The sequence below is a fragment of the Pogona vitticeps genome, chromosome 5 (genome assembly GCF_051106095.1).
Source record: "Pogona vitticeps strain Pit_001003342236 chromosome 5, PviZW2.1, whole genome shotgun sequence".
Classification (NCBI taxonomy): Eukaryota; Metazoa; Chordata; class Lepidosauria; order Squamata; family Agamidae; genus Pogona; species Pogona vitticeps.
The window spans coordinates 109772010-109794263 of NC_135787.1; the positions used below are offsets into that span (position 1 = coordinate 109772010).

The following is a 22254-nucleotide window of genomic DNA, read 5'->3' on the forward strand; positions in this document are numbered from 1 at the left end:
TAGATTTCTGAAATGATGACCTTTCAAGCAAGAAGGGTCCATTTTCACTTAAACAAAACCAGATGCTTTTGTTGTGGAAGAAAAATATTTCCACAGAAAAGAAAAAAAATAGGCTAGATTGAAATAAGCATTGATGTCAGGCCAGCCTTAGCTGGGTTGTCATGAGTGAAAATAATTTTGTGTATGTAGGATGTTGCAGTTTTTTCTCCATTACCTTTGGCTATGGCTCTGAAGACTGAACAATTTTAGGTATAATTTATACATACTGAAAACTGACTTAGCTGGTATGTTTACATCCAGACAGGCCAATGGAAGATGGTAGAGCAAAGCATGCACAGATAGATAAAAGCAGTTTACTTTATCTGGCATGTTGGAGACAGGCATAGGTAGGCCATGATACAAATTCAGAGTTCGCGATGAACATGCAGACTAATCTTTAAGATTCGAATTAGGCACACTGAGAACATTTGCACATATTTATTTTATTAAATGAACTATTTTCTTTCAGAAATTGACTGTCTCTTTAATTGGCTTTCAAAAACTTTCCTTCTACAAACTAGATGGAAAATAGATGAATGATTGTCTAATATGGAGAACAGGAGTACTATTATGAGAGCAGGAAGAAGTAGGGGTAGGGTTTATGTGCAGAATATAAATGCTGTGACCCTTAGAGGGAGAAAGGGCAAAGGGCATTCCTCTGGAAGTGTCCTCAAAAATGTCTTCAGTGTTGTTGCTTCCAGACAAATGCTGAAAATATCTAAATTCTCAGAAATACATTCATGCATGTCAACACAAGATACAAGCAAAAAGACGGCAGCTTTGCAAGTAGAAGGCAATTAAACATTATTGTTCCAGGGAGCCTTTCTTTACAGCTGCTGTATTTGCAAAAGCGTTGTCAGGATTCACATCTGACATTTTAGTTCCAGAGTCCTGCCAGCATAGCATTAATAATGTCACCATCACTAGTAGATTGCCACTGATTGAACAGTCCTTCCTTCAGTGTTGGGTTGCACATGACACTCACGCAATGCAACAAAGTACTGCACAACTCAAAAGTGAAGCAAGAACTCTTTAATTAGCAGCAGTCTGCCATGAATTATGGCATCATTCACATTGTGCTGGCAGAGCCATGGAATGGGAGGCAGGTCACTCAAAATGCTACCGTTCAATATAGATATAGATTAGACGTGGACATTTTGTATTTGCATCTCTGGGAATATGAATACAAAGTGTAGGACCACAAGTGCCACAGAGATCTCTTCCGCCTGCCCCTCCCCCAAACTGGCTGGTCCACTCATTGGTTGCCTCATGGTGCACACATCTGTCATTGTCAACATTGTGCTGATCCGGTGCTTCCCTGCCTCCCTGCAAAGCCGACCACTCGACAGTGGAGCGGGTAGATTCTTCATCCCACCTCCTAGCCAGAATGGTGGGTTGTGCAGGGAGACGGGGAAGTGCCAGCTGGGCTACTTCCGTAATTGACGCTATGCCAACAATGACGGACGCGTGCATGGTGCAGTGACCAGTGAGTGGGCCAGCTGGTTCTGGGCGAGAGAATGGAGTTCTGTATTCATATCCCCAGGGATATGATTACGAAATGCCCATGTCTTATACAGTTGTTCTCATGGTCGCTTAAATCAGTAACAGTAAACTACAGAAAAATAACACAAGAATTTAAACAGCACAGTATCTCATTTCATGGGCACTCTGATGTGGGCCCCCTTCATGGATTGCTGCCTTGTCGTGGCGAGGGGGCTTGAGTAACTCAGAGAAGCTATGGGCTATGCCGTGCAGGGCCACCCAAGATGGACAGGTCATAGTGGAGAGTTCTGACTAAACGCAATCCACCTGGGGTAGGAACCGGCAATTCCACTCCAGTATCTTTGCCAAGAATGCCCCATGATCAGAAACAAAAGACTAAAAGATATGACGCTGGAAGATGGGACCCTCAGGTCAAAAGGCGTCCAACATGCTACTGAGGAAGAGCGGAGGACAAGTACAAGTAGCTCCAGAGCTGATGAAGTGGATGGGCCAAAGCCGAAAGGACGCTCAGCTGTGGACGCGCCTGGAAGTGAAAGGAAAGTCCGATGCTGCAAAGAAAAATACTGCATAGGAACCTGGAATGTAAGATCTATGAACCTTGGGAAGCTGGAGGTGGTCAAACAGGAGATGGCAAGAATAAACATTGACATTCTGGGCATCAGTGAACTAAAATGGATGGGAATGGGTGATTTCAACTCAGATGATTATCATGTCTACTATTGTGGGCAAGAATCCCGTAGAAGGAATGGAGTAGCCCTCATAGTCAACAAAAGAGTGGGAAAAGCCTTAATGGGATATAATCTCAAAAATGATAGAATGATGTCAATACATATCCAAGGCAGACCTTTCAACATCACAATAATCCAAGTTTATGCACCAACCTCCATTGCTGAGGAGACTGAAATTGAACAATTTTATGAAGATTTACAACACCTTCTAGAACTGACACCGAAGAAGGATGTTCTTCTCATTCTGGGGGACTGGAATGCTAAGGTAGGGAGTCAAGAGATAAAAGGAACAACAGGGAAGTTTGGCCTTGGAGTTCAAAACGAAGCAGGGCAAAGGCTAATAGAGTTTTGTCAAGAGAACAAGCTGGTCATCACAAACACCCTTTTCCAACAACACAAGAGGCGACTCTACACATGGAAATCGCCAGATGGGCAACATCGAAATCAGATTGACTATATTCTCTGCAGCCAAAGATGGAGAAGCTGTATACAGTCAGCAAAAACAAGACCTGGAGCTGATTGTGGCTCTGATCATCAGCTTCTCATAGCAAAATTCAAGCTTAAACTGAAGAGAGTAGGAAAAACCACTGGGCCACTCAGGTATAATCTAAACCCAATCCCTTACGAATACACAGTAGAAGTGAAGAACAGATTTAAGGAACTAGATTTGGTAGACAGAGTGCCTGAAGAACTTTGGCTAGAGGCTCGTAACATTGTACAGGAGGCAGCAACAAAAACCATCCCAAAGAAAAGGAAATGCAAGAAAGCAAAGTGGCTGTCCAACGAGGCCTTACAAATAGCAGAAAAGAGAAGGGAAACAAAATGCAGGGGAGATAGGGAAAGTTACAGAAAATTGAATGCAGACTTCCAAAGAATAGCAAGGAGAGATAAGAGGGCCTTCTTAAATGAACAATGCAAAGAAATAGAGGAAAATAACAGAAAAGGAAAAACCAGAGATCTGTTCAGGAAAATTGGAGATATTAGAGGAAAATTTTGTGCAAAGATGGACATGATAAAAGACAAAAATGGAAGGGACCTCACAGAAGCAGAAGACATCAAGAAGAGGTGGCAAGAATACACAGAGGAATTATATCAGAAAGTTTTGGATATCCCGGACAACCCAGACAATATAGTTGCTGACCTAGAGCCAGACATCCTGGAGAGTGAGGTCAAGTGGGCCTTAGAAAGCCTGGCTAACAACAAGGCCAGTGGAGGTGATGGCATTCCAGTTGAACTATTTAAAATCTTAAAGGATGATGCTGTTAAGGTGCTACATTCAATATGCCACAAGTTTGGAAAACTCAACAGTGGCCAGAGGACTGGAAAAGATCAGTCTACATCCCAATACCAAAGAAGGGCAGTGCCAAAGAATGCTCCAACTACCGGACAATTGCACTCATCTCACACGCCAGCAAGGTTATGCTCAAAATCCTACAAGGTAGGCTTCAGCAGTATGTGGACCGAGAACTCCCAGAAGTACAAGCGGGATTCCGAAGGGGCAGAGGAACTCGAGACCAAATTGCCAACATGCGCTGGATTATGGAGAAAGCCAGAGAGTTCCAGAAAAACATCTACTTCTGCTTCATTGACTATGCGAAAGCCTTTGACTGTGTGGACCACAGCAAACTATGGCAAGTCCTAAAAGAAATGGGCGTGCCTGACCACCTTATCCATCTCCTGAGAAACCTATATGTGGGACAGGAAGCAACAGTTAGAACTGGATATGGAACAACGGATTGGTTCAAAATTGGGAAAGGAGTACGACAAGGCTGTATACTGTCACCCTGCTTATTTAACTTATATGCAGAATACATCATGCGGAAGGCTGGACTGGAGGAATCCCAAGCTGGAATTAAGATTGCAGGAAGAAATATCAACAACCTCCGATATGCAGATGATACCACTCTGATGGCGGAAAGTGAGGAGGAACTAAAGAACCTTGTAATGAGGGTGAAAGACGAGAGTGCAAAAAACGGTCTGAAACTCAACATCAAAAAAACTAAGATCATGGCCACTGGTCCCATCACCTCCTGGGAAATAGAAGGGGAAGATATGGAGGCAGTGACAGATTTTACTTTCTTGGGCTCCACGATCACTGCAGATGGAGACAGCAGCCCCAAAATTAAAAGACGCCTGTTTCTTGGGAGGAAAGCAATGACAAACCTTGACAGCATCTTAAAAAGCAGAGACATCACCTTGCCAACAAAGGTCCGAATAGTCAAAGCTATGGTTTTTCCTGTAGTGTTGTATGGAAGTGAGAGCTGGACCATAAACAAAGCTGACCGCCGAAGAATTGATGCCTTTGAATTGTGGTGCTGGAGGAGACTCTTGAGAGTTCCCTGGACTGCAAAGAGAACAAACCTATCAATTCTAAAGGAAATCAACCCCGAGTGCTCATTGGAAGGACAGATCCGGAAGCTGAGGCTCCAGTACTTTGGCCATCTCATGAGAAGAGAAGACTCCTTGGAAAAGACTTTGATGTTGGGAAAGTGTGAAGGCAAGAGGAGAAGGGGACGACCGAGGATGAGATGGTTGGACAGTGTCATAGAAGCAACCAACATGAATTTGACACAACTCCGGGAGGCGGTGGAGGATAGGAGGGCCTGGTGTGCTCTGGTCCATGGGGTCACGAAGAGTCGGACATGACAAAACGACTGAACAAACAAACAAACAAACTGATGTGGGCATCATTGTTTCTACAAGTATTCTGGTCCTCAGTCGTAGTATGGTAAGTGTGAGTACACAAATTTGGTGACAGCGGAAAGCTAACAGCCGTCAGATTTTGGACCTTTACTGCACTGCACTTTTTTCCACAAGCCACAGCAGTTGTATAATAAGACACTAAACTCTCGTTCTCTCGTTCTCTTTCTTTTTTCAAGAAAACAAACAAGCACACATCTCCAGCCATGTAATGTTTATGTTTGTGTTTATTTATCTAAGAATTTAAATGCTGTCTTTCCAAACAAATGCTTTCTGTGTGCTGCCTGTTAATATGATTTTTAAAAAAACTTTTTAAATGAATACATAAAAATATGTAACTAAAGGCAGAAGCATAAAACAATTCAATTAGAACACTGAAGAACAACATCATTAGAAGCAATGAAAAACAACATTAAGGATGAAACCTGTCATGCACAGTGTACCATTTAATTCATATTTATTAACTTAGTACTTAATGTAAGCCTAGCACTGCACATGAATAGTCAAATTATATTATATTGGACATTCTTTAACTCCATCATCACATTATTCTTTGGCTAAATTATGTTATATTCAATTATTCAAAAAAAACCCTCTGGTTTATGAATCTACGATATTGTGCTTTCAAAAAGCCAGGAATGGTCCAATGGTGTTGCACAATATCGTGCCTGGGCTGCCAGCAGGAAAAAGAATGCTGAGCTTTGCAAAACAAAGGACAGCCTGAATGTTGACAACACCAATGGCAGCAGTCATGATGGTCTACAGGATACCCTCTTTTGCTCACAACCATTTACGAAGTGACACCACACAAAGGAAAATTGCAGAAGCTGACTCATTTTTTCATAAATTAACCACTTCTCACCCAAATATAAAACAATTGTCAGGGATATTTTTCAACAAGTGTGAATTGAAGTAGTTAAAAAGTTCTCTTTAAGTGTCATTTAATTTGGTCCTGACTGGCAGGGTCAAATGTTCAGACCAAGCTTCCAAGCAATCAATGTTTATGTTTAATGTTCATGCTAATAACCAGCTTGTAAGAAAGAAAGCCAGAAAGTCAGAGGTTTTCCCCTGTTCAAATGGCTTTTTTCTAACTATTACTGCAACCTAATGCCTGAATTTGTTCCAAATAAAAAGGGGGGAGCTGGGACTGACCATTCACTTTCAAGATAAGCAAGTTTGGTCTTTTCAGTGTACAGTATTAGATCTGTTTTAAATCTGCAGACAGGAAAGGTCATTGGTGTCTGCATAGGAAGGTAAAACAGGTTTGCTATTTTAAAAAATCATAACTCAAAAACCATTTGGCCAAATATCCCCATATTTGGCACAGAATAAGAGCAGACTATCTGATACATCTGTGCCAAAATTGGTGTTGATCTGAGGCCCCATTTCAAAGGTGTAAATTTTTATTTCAGATGCCTCATTTTTATAATTGCCTTATGGAATGCTGATTTGCTCTGTTGCAGAATGTCTAGTGCTGCACTCTAGTGCAGCAATAATAATATCTTATAGAAACAAATGGAAATGCATAGAACATGCATTGTCCCTAAACAGGAAAGGACTTAACTTGGACTAATTGTAAAGAAATCATATTTCACCAGCTTGGTTTATTTTCCATACAGAACTGAGGTAGCACAGTGTCGAATGCCTTCTGGTTCGCTCCAATTCCAGCAAACCCCTGACTCCAAACCAAGCATCACACTGAAATCTTCAGAGAAAGTACTGTATTCACGGTTTGCACAGTCCGGCTCAACCGTCACCTTATTCCCTGGAAAATCATTATCTAAAACTGTTAAATTTCCCATTGCATCACTTCTGACTCTAGATAAATCTTCAGGTAAGCCTGTAGACTAGTTCAGAGGGATCCTAAAAAGAAAGCTATTTCGTCCTTAAGCTAATGGAGGCCCTTTTGTGAGACAATTTCTATAAGAAAGATTTTCACTGAGCTTGCTTCTCATGCCCTTTTTCGTAAAAATTTAAAAATCAGTCTGAATCATGAATACTGTACTGCAAAGCCACACAGTGAGGAAAACGAAGAAAATATGAACAAAAGTTTGGTAAAGTTACTTTTAAAGTCCACAGCTCCTACAGTCTCCCAGCCAGCATGGACTCTAGCCATACCAGCTGGATGATTCTAAAAGTTATCGTCCAAAAAAAGTAACTTTTCCAGGTTGTTGTTCAAAAGGGAGGGAAAAGAAGGGATTGATTCAGACTTTGGAAAAGGCTACTTTTTGTAGACCTCACTCTGAAGAATTCTGGGAGTTTTGGTTCAATGAAGTAACCTGTTCCATGCTCTGTGTGTTATACTTGTGTAGCGTTCTCCATTTATTAGATCTATAGTTCTTGTTGTATTATGTAATGATTTATAAATATTCATATTGCTGGTAGGCAGAGCTGAGAGAGATGCTAGAAGAGGTGGAGCCAGAGAGTCAAGAGGAGATTAAGTCAGATAGGGTCAGTTAGGGAAATGTAAGAGTCAGGCAGGAGAGAAAAGCCAGAGTAATAGAGTGTGTAGTTTGGGAAATTTAGGTGTGATTAGCTACTGAAGATATTTATGAATCCCTGTAATCAATAAACCAAAGTTTTATTTAAAAGAACTTGAAGTGTGGACCTGAATCTTTCTGAAGTAAATGGTGATTTAGAGATCACCTGGCGGCAGCAAGTGTAAAAGAAGAGAGTGTTTGCCTTTGTGTGCTCTGAGGCTTGATGGTCAAGCAAAGGGGCACGAGGGTGGATGCTGGCAATTAATGTTGGCTCTGGCTCTCATAAGACAATGTTTACATGAGCCAAATATGTGGTTATCTTAATGTGACCAGTCCCCTGTGTGTGGGTGCAAATGGTTTTGTGTCTTATTTTTAAAATTGATTTGTATTTTAACTCAAATACTGTATGTGGGTTCCCCCACCTCCATACCCTTATATTGGAATTACGTGATGCTTGTTTTCTGTCAGAAGGATCTGGTTAGCTTTACAAAGATGCAGCAAACTGCCCTTGAGGTTGACTCAGGCTACTTCCAGGCAGGTGACTCCTAGTGATACTCAGTCACAGCCCTACCTCTGTGAGCTACAAATGGAACTGTAATTGATTTTCCACAGGATGGGATAGAATCCATTTTTGATCCATCACTGTCCATGTCAACATCTTGCTCTGGTATTGAGAAGAGTAGTGCTAAAGGCATTTTATATCTGTGGAAATTGTTCAACTCTCCTGTTTTTTCGGGGCGGAGGGAGGAATTGGACTTTCCTGGTCTGAGAAAAGATAGACAAGCAACACAAAACATAGAAGATTAAAATGATGGCATGATGGCATTTTGTGGGTGCTCTCTAAAAACTGGCTGAGAATAAAGATATATTCAATATTTCTGCACCAGCTTTTGTGAATCTAAAACATCACCATGCCACCTCCTTTGGAGAAAAGTATCTGTCAAGTTACATTGTGAAAAATTGCTCTGTCGTGCATTCTCATATTAACAGACAGAGGTTCTTTTTATTTTCTTTTTCTTTTTTGTGCAAAACTTGAACATAGCATGATTGTTCTGTGGCTGCTGGATGTCCTGTCAATGTCTCTGTCCTTGTTTTGGGGTGAGGGGAGGAAGACACGAAGGTCAGTCTGTCTTGGTTTCTTCAAGGCAGAGAGTTCATTTTGGCTACCACATTCCATAAAGAACATGGCCCATCTTTTCCGAAACACACAGCCTGTTAAGCCATGCACCTGCTACAGCTTGTTCCACAGGCTACTGTGCCACAGATTTCAACTTTTGGAGAGAGAAAAAAACACCCCAAAATGTTATTGCTCTTGGATGACACATATTCTTCATTTGCCAAGAACAAGAGCTGTTTCATTACCTAGAGTTTGGAACTGCTATTCCATCTGACTGCTGCTTAATATATCTTAGGCCAGAGAAGGTGGCTAGCACTTTCTACTGTAACACATCCTTTCATAAGAAAATATGGGAACAACACTTCTGTATATCTGCAATAAGGAATGGCAGGTGGAAAAGGCATACCTGTGGTATGTGACTAGAAACCATGCCAGTTCTGAAGCTAGAAAAAGAAAGGAAGGGGGGGGGGAAGCAAAATATTTCTTTCTATTCATTTTTTCCAAGTTACACCAACACTTATTTGTGATTTAAAGATTTTCCTTTGATACCACAAAGTCTTAGATTGTAGTTCCAATGATCTTCTCTGGATGCACAAGAGAGAAAAGCCAGTTACAACAATGGCCAAAATCCTGTCACTTAGATTGGACTAGAGTAGATCTATTGAAATAATGGATCTTTGGTGAATCAACTCCTCTATAAGAACCATTGATTAAAACGTGAACTAAAATTTGGAATGCAGAAAATAGTAGAAAAGCGGAGTTTGAATTTTGATACTGCAATATGAATAGAATGGATGTTAGTATATTTTTGTTTCTCCTCCCCTCCTAACTCCAACCCCTTTTTCCCCTTTTACCTTCTGTATCCCACACCGTAAGCCAAGTTATCCAAAAAAAAAAAGAACCATTGACTTGAATGGGCCTACTCTGAGCTGAAACTTAATGTGCTGTATTAAGTCATAGAGGAGACCCATTGGAATCAATTGAACTTATGGAGGAGTTTGCTCACTAAATCTCCAGTGATTCAATGGACCTACTCTATTATGATTTACTGTGCAAAGCAATAGTATATCATAAGGTTCTGGCTAATGTCAGTGTAATGTGCCTTTTTCCAACATCATGTTCCTTTCTCTCTACTGGTCCTATCCTTTTGCTTGCTGTACCTGTACAACCTGGGATCCAGCCATCTGGATCCCAATTATTTGCCTCTTCTGCAGTTGAAGCATCTCTGCAGCACTTAGCAGGGGGACATCCAGCTCTCTCTGTGAACATAACCTTCTGCCTGTGAAAAGTCTCAACATCCGATACGTGTCATGCAGGTTCTGACTGCTGAGAAATTTTAAACTGGTGAAAAATAGATTGAGACTTATTAAAAGATATTAGCACCACAATTCTTTAGGTGGAAGAAGGTTCAGTAGATTCATTATTGGCTCCTACCTGATGCTGTACTTCCTAGCCACCCATCAATTTCATGGTAACAGCTATTCCACTGATGGCCCGATTTATTATGGTTTAAGATGCTGAAGGTAATTCTAGCAAGGTAATAAATCTGCATGTCATGAGCAAAATATTCACTTTACCAGCTGTGTCTCATTTTATATAGCCATAGGATTGCATGAAAGTCTAAAAGAGCACCATTTCACATTAACAACACAACCCAAAGAAACTAAATTAGATTATGCTAATTCATTTCCATAATAGTTTCTGAGTGTTGACCTCTCTCTCTCTCTCTCTCTCTCAACCTCTTTTATACTTTCCCATTCTGTTACCTTTTTGCTCAAACAGGGATCAGTAACTTCAATTTGTCACCACAAAAACAATATGTCTCTTCCTCCAGCACCTCCAATACATGGAGTGATTTACTTGGAGAAGGTCAGGATTATGTAACAGCTTTATTTGCTGACACCAAGAAGACTGGTCCAGAAGCAGAGAAAGTGGGCAGATCCCATCTTCCATCTGAGTACTACAACTCTACTGCATCCAGGTACCATGACAATTTGATTGTGGCTATGGGTAGAGGTGAGAAATAATGGCCAGAATCCTATCACTTACACATGCCAACATAAATGCAATGATGTAAACTATGGTTGTAGATTGCGACTAGTTAACAAGTCAATGCTTGTATTCTTCATTGCCCACCAAATCATGCAGCTGACAGACAACAAGAACACAAGTGCTGATATGTCAACAAGTGGCAAAGCATGACTACCGTTTATATCATTGCACTTCTGCTGCCATATACAATAGAATTCTGATTTATTTCTTACAAATAGTTACTTGCTTTAAAATAGTTTGTTTCTTTAACAACAAAGGTATAACTTGAATTGCATTTAACTGAACTGATTAGTTCATGCTTTTTTCGGTTATTATTCTTCGGTATTATTAGATGTTTGAATATATAACAACAATCTCAGAACTGCAGAACTGGAAGGGGCCCTATGGATCATTGAGTCCAGCCCTTGTCAAGGAGATACATCAGGCCATCAAACACCCAACTTGGGGCTCCACAGCCAAATGCCTAAGCCACTGAGCTATCCAGGAGTTCTATGACTATATTGAATATTAGAAAACAAACATCACATGGCTGAAATGCTGGCTCAAACCCCAAGAGGTTTGCTATACAAATGTAGTGGTAGCAGAGACCTCAGGAATGAAAGAGAAACAAGGCATCAATGAGATTATAATATATTCTGGCCTGACTCTCCTTCATTTACAGCATCCCCAGTTCCACTTTGACTCCATTCACCCTGGTTCTACTATTGTATATGTGCTGCTCTTTTGATCTAAACAGAATTCAGCACCTTTATGAGAGTCAGAGAAGGGCTGAATAATAGATACCACAGAAAGGCAGCCATAGATGTAGATGTGATCCTGGAATAATTTATGCCAGTGCCTTCTCCCTTCCACATATCCCCCACAACCTGTTACATTTTTCTCATCTATTCAAGGTAGGAGTTTGTAAGTTGTAACTGCTAGAATTGGAGGTGGGCACGCTTGTCAGTGTTGCTTTCTCCCACACATAAATGTTTTACATCTCAAGTTCTTTCTGTGGAATTTATGGAGGAACGTGCAAGTGCTGTTCCATTCTTCTGAAAAAATAGACCAAAGAGAATTCTTACCCATCTGTGCATTTAATTATGATAGCTGTACAGTAGGTATCGTTGTTCTTGGTATGCACAAGGTAGTGTTGCATTTGTTTTGTCACATAGATATGAAAAAAACAAAGAGCCTGTCAGAAAACCCGGGGGGGGGATCTTAATTTAGCACCACAAATATGATTGAATAAACAGGGTTCCAAAACTGGACATTTAAGAGCTGAATCCTTGAAACCTAATGCTCAGATAGGCAATGTGATAGTTTTGATCTCTCCCATATGGAATATTTTTATTTTTATTTTTGTCTTAAATTCTTCTCACTGAATTTATGAAGAAATTGCATTTTTTTAAAATGAAATTATCACCCACTCTAGCTAGAATGCCACAATACAAAAGAATAGGAGCAACTGGTGGGCAAAAATCAAATGTTCAAGCAGGGCCATTGTGTATGATTCATAAAAACATCCTTATCCATAGTCCTCTTTCATCTTCTTTTGCATGAGGTATTTGTATAGGTTATAGTTTCTATGCTTGTCTTTGAAAGGCATCATGTAGATTTCACACCCAGCTTGCAGTGGCTCGACCACCTACTGGCCATTGCCTTCTCAGTGCTGAGTCACATTTGCACTTTTCACTTGGTTGCTGCTGTTTGCACCTATCAGAGTTAGTGTGATTAGTGGAGTCATAAGAAGTCCTGGATCAGCACATCGAAAAGAGCTAATGCTACCTTATCCCTATGCAGACATCCCCTGAGTCAGCCAGCATGTTGAAGCATGATGGAAGGTTTGTGAATTACATTCCCACATGTCAATCAATAAGAGGAAATGTGTTTTGCTGGTCACACAATTGTCCATTGCATGAGGGAAATGGGATCCAACTGTGCCATCCCTAAGGAATTATTGCCATAGAGCCCTCCAACCATCCGAAGAAATAAAGTGAAATTAATTGAATCAGCCCTTTGCAATGCCTGTGGCTGAGATGTCTTAGCCTGTTTCTTGTTCTAATATTGCCCAGTGGATTGGGTTGCAAATTCTCTGTACTGCAGTAAGATAGGTTTTAACTTTCTCGTCTTTGACTGATATGAAGCTTTTATTAGAAAAAACAAATATGCATTTTTTTAAAAAAGAGAATTTTGAAAACAAAACAGAACAATGTTCTCTCTTTCTCTCTTTCGCTCTCAATCTCTCTCTCTCTCTCTCGTGTGTGTGTGTGTGTAACCATACAGAAGGGAAGAGATAGCCATCTTATTTTGCAGTTCTATGTACTATATTGTGTACATGACATTTCCCCCATCAGATTTACTTGTCCTCTGTCTCCAAGGGGATATAAGCAGCTATTGTTATCTGCATGTCTTAAACTGCAGGCTAGAGGAGGAGTAAAAATTGGTGAAAGAAAGATCAATACATTAAGATATACAGACAACACCATTTTTCTGGCTGAAAGCAGCAAGGACTTGAAAGGACTTTTAGGAAAAGTGAAAGAAGAAAGTGCCAAAGTAGGACTTCAGTTCAACATTAAAACAAAAACCATAATTACAGATGAACTACAGAACTTGAGTATTGGCAATGAAGAAATTGAAATAGTGAAAGATTTTGCATACCTTGGGGAAGCACTAGGTGGAACTTTTCCATCTGATGCTTTGCCTGAGAACCAGCCTTCTTTCCTCCACCCCCTTCCCCACTTGGGAAAAAATGGCCACTGAGAGTGACTGACTGCCCTCCTTCATCTTCATGTCTCTTAGATTGAAAAACCACCCGCATCCTCCAAAATGCCACCTTTAAAATAAAATAAAAAGTCTCCTGTATGGGCTGGTAGCTCACAAGGACAAATGCAGCACATAAGTTTTCTTTCTCAGATCTTTCAAGCATCTTCCCATCTTGTTGTGGCTAGAAGCACGAGAACACAGATACACTCATCCGCCAGTCAAAGAGGACAGTAAGCCGTGCTATCACGATGTGATTAAACACCATGTGTTCCACCTCTCATATTCTCCACACAGCAATTTGTATCAAAGTGACTAGTGTGGTAATCAATGGACTTGTGCACTGGAAAGCAACAGATGCAGACCCTTCATTTCTCATGCCCATCTGCCATTTCAGTATGTTAGTCTAACTTCTGATGCTGCAAACTTGTGGACGCATCCTCATTTGTGCATTCATGGAATCTCTAACAAAAGATCGATCAATCAATCGATTGATTGACAATTCTGTTTATATCTTACAGTAGACCTTTGGTCTAGATGGGCAGGGTAGAAACACAAATTAGTCAATCGATCGATTGATTGATTGATTGATTGACTAATTTGTGTTTCTACCCCGCCCATCTAGACCAAAGGTCTACTCTAAGATATAAACAGAATTGTCAAGCAAAGGAGATTAAGGGCCAGTACACCACATTCCTTGAAAACAATGAATCATTCTTGTGCTATATCAGAGCGAACGTGTGTAATGGTCACATTTCCTTAGTTTTTTTAATTGAACTATAGTAGATACTTTAATCATTATTAATGCATAGTGTGATTTTGGAGACAATGAGTGGAAAACTCTATCAATGAAGTGGCTTTAGATGAATAAAAGCCCAGAGTTATATTTATTCCTTTCCAGTGTCTGCAGGCATTTACCTTACCTCTTTCCTCACCAATAGTCCTTCTGTTGCAGAAAAAGAGGGCCTGCACTGAGATGTGGAAAGTCTTTAAGACTTCCCTCCCTGCCCTCAACATTGCTGATGTTGTGACACATTTGTGCCATGCGTTCATGCTCCATCTCCTTATTACTGGAGAGGAGGAATGCTCAGTGACAGTATTCCTTTATAACACATAACAGATCCTTAATTATGTTTCTTTTCTGTCCACTCTGAAAAATGAATGCATTGGACCTTAATTATTTAAACATATGGTCTTCTATTTTTAAAGAAAATATAGTATATATTCTCATTATTCCAATAAGATAGAAAGGATCAAATAACGGAAAGAGAGGAGGGTTTTACAAATCTCACAAGGTTCTGCCTTTTTTATATGCAGAATTCATAGAGCTTTCCCTGGCCTTTCTGTTTCATCCTAAAGGCAGGCGCAGGATTGGCTCTAAGGTTGCAAAAGGGGGAAGGGGCGTTGTCAATAAGAGTTCATATGCCTTGTAGGTATTAGTGTATCATTGGCATCAGTATATAGCAATATCTGCAAAAATGGCCAATAAAAGATGGACTGGACTGTGAGACACAAAGTGGAAAATCGGCCCTCAAAGATACGCTTCTAGTGACACAGAGACAGAGGCTGTTGTGTGCACAGCCTCTGATTTAGCCATGCCCCAAGTGAAAATAATAATAGCAATACAGGTTCTTGGGAAAGCCACAGCAAATGTGTTGCCTAATTGGTGCGATTCACTGGGGGTGGAGACTGCATGTTTAAATATTTCCCAGTGAAGACGAGAACTTGTGAATATGGTAAACTAAGTTTTCCTGTACTGGTATTCTCAATTGTTCCAAACAGTTTGAAGAACACTAACTGAAATTGTCTTCTGTTTGTATTGTATTTGTAGTGCTGTTGGGAACCTTAAAATAGTAGATGTTCATTCTGGTGGGCATTATGTGAAAATAGTGAACACTTCTTGTGAGAAAGAAGAGGGCATTGGAGATTATACACTTCAGCAGAACCAAAATGGTCACCCATTGGCCATCTACAGATTTCCTCCAAGGATCAGAATGAAGGCAAATTCTTCAGTGACGGTAAGCAAAATGAAAAGGATAGCTTCAAATTCTCCTCTGTGACAAAACTGAGTCATCTGCAGGATTCCTGGAGCTCTAGTCCACAGGTGTAACTCTCTAAAGTGAGCCTTGTGGCGCAGTAGTTGAACTGCTGTACTGCAGCCAAAACTGTGCTCACGACCTGGGGTTCAAGTCCCAGGTAGCTGACTCAAGGTTGACTCAGCCTTCTATCCTTCCGAGGTCAGTAAAATGAGTACCCAGCTCACGGGGGGGGGGGGGGCAATGTATAGCCTGCATAATTAACTTATAAACCACCCAGAGAGTGCTTGAAGCACTATGGGGTGGTGTATAAGCAGCACGCTTTGCTTTGCTTTTGCTTTAAAGCTTGATTCAGACTGCCAGTATTTCACATGTCAACTATATCAAGATAGCTGGCAGTTTGGTCTAAGTAGGTAATGAAATTTTACTACATGAACTGTCTTTCCTTATTGGTAAGGTCCAGCAGACTGGAAAAGAGGCCAGGCTAGACTTTGTGAAGAAAACATCTTCCCTGTGATTCTTTAGAGACCATGCTGCAGCAGCTGTATTTGCAAATTAAGTCCTTGTTAACTTTCCAGTGAAGAAATTGCAAAATAAAGTATACTAAATGCAAGGGATGTAAGTGAGGAAAATCATGTACTATGACATATAGGTGTTTCTCACCATTTTAGGAAGCGCCTCATTTTAAAATGTGCTAAGTGCAAGTTTGACCCATAGACAGTTACTGGTTTCAGATGGTTCCAAATGTATTAAAATAGTAGATTTTATCAGAAACAAGTTACAGTTGCAGTTGGCCAATTTGAGCCAGTAGAACTTATGGAAGAGGTGTCTCACTAAATTTCCAATGCTTCAATTGGCTTACTGTAGTAATTTGTTAAACTGAACAATAGGATTTTGGCCAATGTTTTGTTTAGAAAAGGAAGGGCTGCTTTGTAGTAGGTAAAGAATCATTGGGAAGAAAACCCCTAGCCCTATTCTTGCCCATCATATGCTTTCTCCAGTGTGCCTTGCCAACAGTCTCCCACTCCCACATAGGCCATTAAATATGTGGTCTTTCATGTTTAAAATGTTGCAGAATGGAAATGGAGCCTGTGCACATGTAGAAGCAGAGGGGGCACACATGCAAATCTAAATAGGACTGTAAGTGAGGAATGATGCACATAGTTGTACTAATTCTGGATTTCCTGAGAGTGACTAGAAAGTTATTTGGACATCTTAATTTGCATCTCAACAATAAACATGGCATAAATTTGATGATAGTGGTATTACTATTAAAAATAATAGAAGAGATATTGGGATTAAACTATTATCAAAGTAAAGGGCCTTTGTGATTGCCAGTAAAGCTTGGGAGAACGGAAGAAATATTGTGAATGGTGGCATTTTCATAGCTACTTTGCAGTGAACTGGGCCAGCTACTTCTAGAAGGCTAAGGATGCACGTTATTGTGTTCCCATAAAGGGAACAATTAGAAAAGGAAAAGGTTAGGGATGGCATCAAGCAAAAAAAAAAAAAAAACACCCAAAAACCACAAAACATTTTTTTTAAGTTCAGCTCTTTCTACCAGCAATTAAAAATACTTCACAGGTAGGGTTGCCAGGACAACAGCATCTTGTTCCATTTCAGGGCCCAAACAGTAGACTAGGATGCAGGCTCTTGTAAAATATGGGGTCCGTGAGGGTTGAGAGGGTAGCTAGAACTGTTTCTGGGCCAGCTCGCAGTGGAAACAGGCATGAAGCAAATTTTAGTAAATGGTCCAAATTGTCCAGCTAATATCACAATACAGAGCTTGGGAGGGGGGAGTCATTTTTCTAGCCTCCACTTTTGTTGGGACTCTTATCCCAGGCAACTTTGCCAATCCACCCTTCCAGTACTTCACAGGTGGAAACAGGATAGTCAGCCTGCAGGAATGGGATTAAAATAATTCAGGCAAATATAAGTAAACTTTTTATTTATTTATTTATTTATTGTATTTATATCCCACTCATCTGGTCAATTGACCACAATCAAATGAGCCATTTGATATAGGAAATATGTAAACCTTGTGAGGCTAATAATGCAAAGTGTTGTCCTCTGAAGATGCCGGCCACAGAGACTGGTGAAACGTTAGCAAGAACAACCTTCAGAACATGGCCAAAGAGTCCGAAAAACCCACAACAACCAAAGTGGAACAATTCAACAAAATCTCAATAATATGCAGCTACAATATTAGCAACAGTAAGTCTCAAGTGCCCAGAAAATAAATTTTAAAATGTTCAGGTGTTATTGGAAACACATTTTATTACTATGACCAGAGTACAAATATAATAATCCCACTGTTTGCGAAAAACCACATAGGTTACTCCCATGTCCCATTGGTGGTATACATATCACGGCTGATAACTGATGTTCTAAAGCAGCCATTCTCAAGGGGGGGGCATATGGTCCCTTAGGGGGCCCTGGCACATTTGAAGAGGGTCACAGGCTGAAAACAAAACTTCATACACCCCCTTAGAAGGTGATTTGACCTATATTTCTTTCATATTGTGTTTATGGCCATGGGAGAGAGAGAGAGAGGGAGAGAGAGAGAGAGCTGAGAATGGCTTTTTTGAAAAATATATTTGGTATTTGTGTGTCACTGCCCAGGGCTAGCCAGCTTCACTTTCACCTGGTGCAGAACTGAGGATTTGCCTTAGGCACTTAAAATTTCTGTGCAACTGGAGAGGAGACTTGATAATTGAAGGAATATGTTTCGTGTTACACCAGGGAAAAATCCTAGGAATACTATGCAATTTGTCTTGTTTGGTTATTGCAGGTGTGGGCCATGAATTCCAACATGCCTCATAAACCTCCAACAGACTATCTCTGGAAGAATATCGACAAATTTAAATCCGGCCCAGAGTATACCACTATCCTTTGTAATCCTGGTGGACAGGTAATTATTCTGATTCCCATCTCCTTTTCATCATGTAGGAGCCCTGAACTGCCTCAGATCTGGCTTTATTAAATTAGAGACTGCAAATTTTAACTAGAGGTAAGACTCTAAGATAGTAACCCTGAAGGCAAGAAGGCTCTTATTTTTACTAATTTGCAAGTTGCTATGGGAGACATTCTTGCTGATGACTGGAGTAGCAAGACTATAAAAGGCACTAGGGTGATATCCACGATCATCCTACTTTGTGTAAGAGGTTTATTTTGACCACAGCTGGCTGCACCCAACACTTGCAGTCCTGGTATTTGGGCTGGAGAATTTTCAGATTCTGAATGTTCAGAATTTTCATTGGAGTGCATCATATAAGCAAAGGGAAGGTAAAGGTAGCCAGTTTGGTCATTTAAAAGGTTTCAAAATTGCTTTTGAAATCCAAGAAGAAGTCTAATATTCTGCAAGATATAACAATGGCCTGTGTTCAGTGGAGGGTTTGTGTCCGCAAATTAAACACCTGGTGTCAGAACTTCCTAGGTGAAGTCCAAATAAAGCAACAATAGATTTTTTTTAATGTGTGCAAAAACTTGGGAAAATAGCTTTGCCCCATTTATTTCTACTGTTCCACAATGGAAGGACTGTTCATTTCCTTCAAACATGGCCAGCTGGACAATTTGAGTTCCATTTCTCTACATCGAAATTCACAGAGAAGCAAGATCACATGTGTGGGGTTTTTTTTCTCTTTAGTTGGATTATTTTTTTGTTCCAATACTTTGTGTTGGCTGTGAGAAAAAAAGTAACTTCATGGGGTAGAAAATCAGTAGATTTGTTGTGATGCTTTTTCTTTGCGATGGGAAAAATATTATATGGCGAGCAGATGAAATTTGGAGAAGTTGTTTACAGATGTGCAGCTGACAAAACTCTCTAGAAAGCCTGCATGTTAGATATAGTTCTGCTGGTTTCTGGAACAAAATATAACTCTGGAAATGAAATGTCCTGTCCTGGTGTGACAGTCGGCCTAAAATATGGAGGGGCTTGTCTTTTGCCATCTGTCATAATCCAGGACTTTAACGATAGATTTCTTAGATGGCGCATAAATCCATTAGTACAGGGAACGTACAAGCAGGCAGGAGGAGTGGCAGCTGTCTTGTTTCTTGCTGTGTCAGGGGATTTCAGGAAATATTCGAGTTCTTTAGCTGGCAGCCTGCCAGGCCTAAATAAAACAAAAAGTAGAACCTGTTTGCTTGAACATTAAATGCCATAATCAGAACTTTTCTCTCTCCCTTCTAGGCTGTGGCTTGGTACACTCCTTTAAACAGGAACCGAAAGGAAAGCAAGGAGGATGAAGAAGACATTAGGATCCATAGAAATCTCATGCAGCCAATTATAGGAGTACATCAGCAGCAAGACCGGTGGGAAACCAGGACATTTGACACCAGCCAAGGAAACACAACTCAGCTTCATACAGAGGCAAAAGAACCAGATTTTATTCTAAGGTATTGTTCTGAAACAAACTGGTTCGCAGTTTGTACTAAACTTCATATTCAATACAAATTCTGTGTTCCACAAGGCTCTCTCAGAAGGTGGAGATACACATTTCCTTGAGAAGCTCAGAGAGGCTGTTGCAGTTGCTAGTGCAATGGGCTACACCCATTCAGCTCTAGAATGCCTGTTTTGTCTTACAGCTGAGTATCTGAAGCCAGTTTTTGCTGTTCCATTTTTATTTTTGGCATTGCCATGGGTTTCATCTTACACCTGAGGTCAAAATGAATCCCCAGGCTGTACCACTTTAGAAGATGACTAGACAAATTCATGGACGATAAGGTTTTCAATAGCTGATCATCACAATGGCCATGTGTTAGCTCCAGTATCAGAGGCAGTGCAGCTCTGAATTATCAGTTGCTGGGCAATACAAACAGGAGTGTCCTGCTTGAGGGATTTCTAGGTAGCTAGTGTGAGAACAAAATGGTGGGCTGATCAAGCAAAGGTCTTGGCCCAAGTGCCAGTTCTACCTTTAGGCAGAGGAGATCAGTTGCCTCTGGTAGCAGAGGCTGAGGGGCACAAAGTGGCAGCACATTGCTGGGAAACAGATCTGGGTGTACCACATAGCCTGCCCGATGCCCCCTAAACTAGCCACCTACCCTCAGGTGCAGCCACTTTCTCATCACCAGCCCAGAAGTAAGATTTAGCTGCCAGTCCAGTCTATTTTATATATGGATGTGGGAAAGGTGACAGCCGGTTCAATTACTCAAATTGCAAAATATCTTGGGCCACCCTGGTTGCGTTGACCAAGCAAAGGTTTTTTTTAGGGTTTTTAAAAGCTGATTATTTTGCAACCTCTTTGTACTGGAAATATTGTGAAGTTTAGAAGCATCCACGTGACGGAGTGAGCGCCCGTCGCTTGTCCCAGCTCCCGCCAACCTAGCGGTTCGAAAGCATGCAAATGCAAGTAGATAAATAGGGACCACTTCGGTGGGAAGGTAACAACGTTCTGTGTCTGAGTCGCACTGGCCATGTGACCAAGGAAGATTGTCTTCGGACAAAACGCTGGCTCTATGGCTTGGAAACGGGGATGAGCACCACCCCCTAGAGTCGAACACAACTGGACAAAAATAGTCAAGGGGAACCTTTACCTTTTTTTAGAAGCATGTTGGCATTACAAGGAGTTGGCTAAAATAATATGGTTTAAACAACTCCGGTCCAATTACTTTCAAGTGTCAGTATTGCTCCTGTTTTATCCATATGCTTCAAATAAAAGGTTACAGTCCTGACCCCAATGAAGTCAACAAAAGTTCACGCAAAAACACCTCCATTATTTTAAATATTTCTATGCTGCTCTTCAGCCTAAACTCCCAGGGTAGCGCAGAATAAAGTATAATGGAATATAAAATATAATAGTAATAAACAGAAACAGAGCACATAGAATACACTACAAAATGAAATGACATAAGCACCAATTAAATTAAAGGCATAACACTCAGAAGAACAGACGACGTTATAATAAAAGATACATTTCTGGGCCTCGGAGCAAGGAAGGGAGGAGCAGGGAAGGGAAAATAATGCTTTCTGATTGTCAATATTCCTTTTGGAAATATTCATACCAAATACTGAACAAAACACATGCCTGAATACTCACAAAGTTTGAGCAAAGGCTCAAGTTGGGGTGAGCAGCACCATGTTCATGGGTCTCTTAGTAGAGACAGACTGTGTGGTCAAAGATGGGGGAGTGGCTGACTCTAGAACAGGCAGGGCGTTGTTGGTGATGGTGATATTAGGACAGGGCAAAGCAATGATCAGACCTTGGAACAAAGTGTTTGGAAATACATTGTTGGATAGCATGATGATGATCCTTTAATTTATTTTATTTATTTATTTATTTATTCAATTTTTACCCCGCCCCCCTAGACAACATCTACTCGGGGCGGCTTACAAAAATTAAAACACATTAAAACAATGTAGAACAATAACTAACATAATGCAATTATTATAATTAATATTATCCAAGATGGCAACATTAAGAACCAGAAAAAAGGGGGAAAAGAACTTAGGTGACTGGGGGGAAGGCCTGTCTGAATAACCATGCTTTTAGTTGGTTTTTGAACACACCCAGCGAGGGTGCCAGCCGAATTTCAGTGGGAAGTGTGTTCCACAGCCGAGGGGCAACTGCCGAGAAGGCCCGGTTTCTTGTTTTCTCCTTCCGGGCCTCCCTCGGCGTCAGTCCCCTCAGCCATCCCTGCTGGCTATGTCAGGTGACTCGGGTAGATCTGGGTGGGAGGAGGCGATCTGCCAAATATTGAGGTCCCAAACCATTTAGGGCTTTATATGTAATCAGTAATACTTTGAAGTCAATGCGGAAATGAATAGGTAACCAGTGCAGCGCAGCCAGAGTGGGGGAGATGTGCTGATGTTTTCTCACCCCACTAATAAGCCTGGCTGCCACGTTCTGGACCATCTGGAG

General features: G+C 40.8%; 1 protein-coding gene across 4 annotated transcripts in view; it reads left to right on the top strand.

Annotated features, from left to right (window-relative positions):
- Positions 1–22254, top strand: part of LMNTD1 (lamin tail domain containing 1) — a 262693-nt gene that overhangs the window by 186239 nt on the left and 54200 nt on the right. For all 4 annotated transcript variants that reach the window (XM_020797811.3, XM_020797812.3, XM_073000777.2 and 1 more), the window contains 5 exons: positions 6590–6804; positions 10350–10548; positions 15193–15379; positions 18189–18308; positions 19587–19792. In XM_020797811.3, the coding sequence (XP_020653470.3) occupies positions 6590–6804; positions 10350–10548; positions 15193–15379; positions 18189–18308; positions 19587–19792 (927 nt within the window). The remainder of the gene's footprint in view (positions 1–6589; positions 6805–10349; positions 10549–15192; positions 15380–18188; positions 18309–19586; positions 19793–22254) is intronic.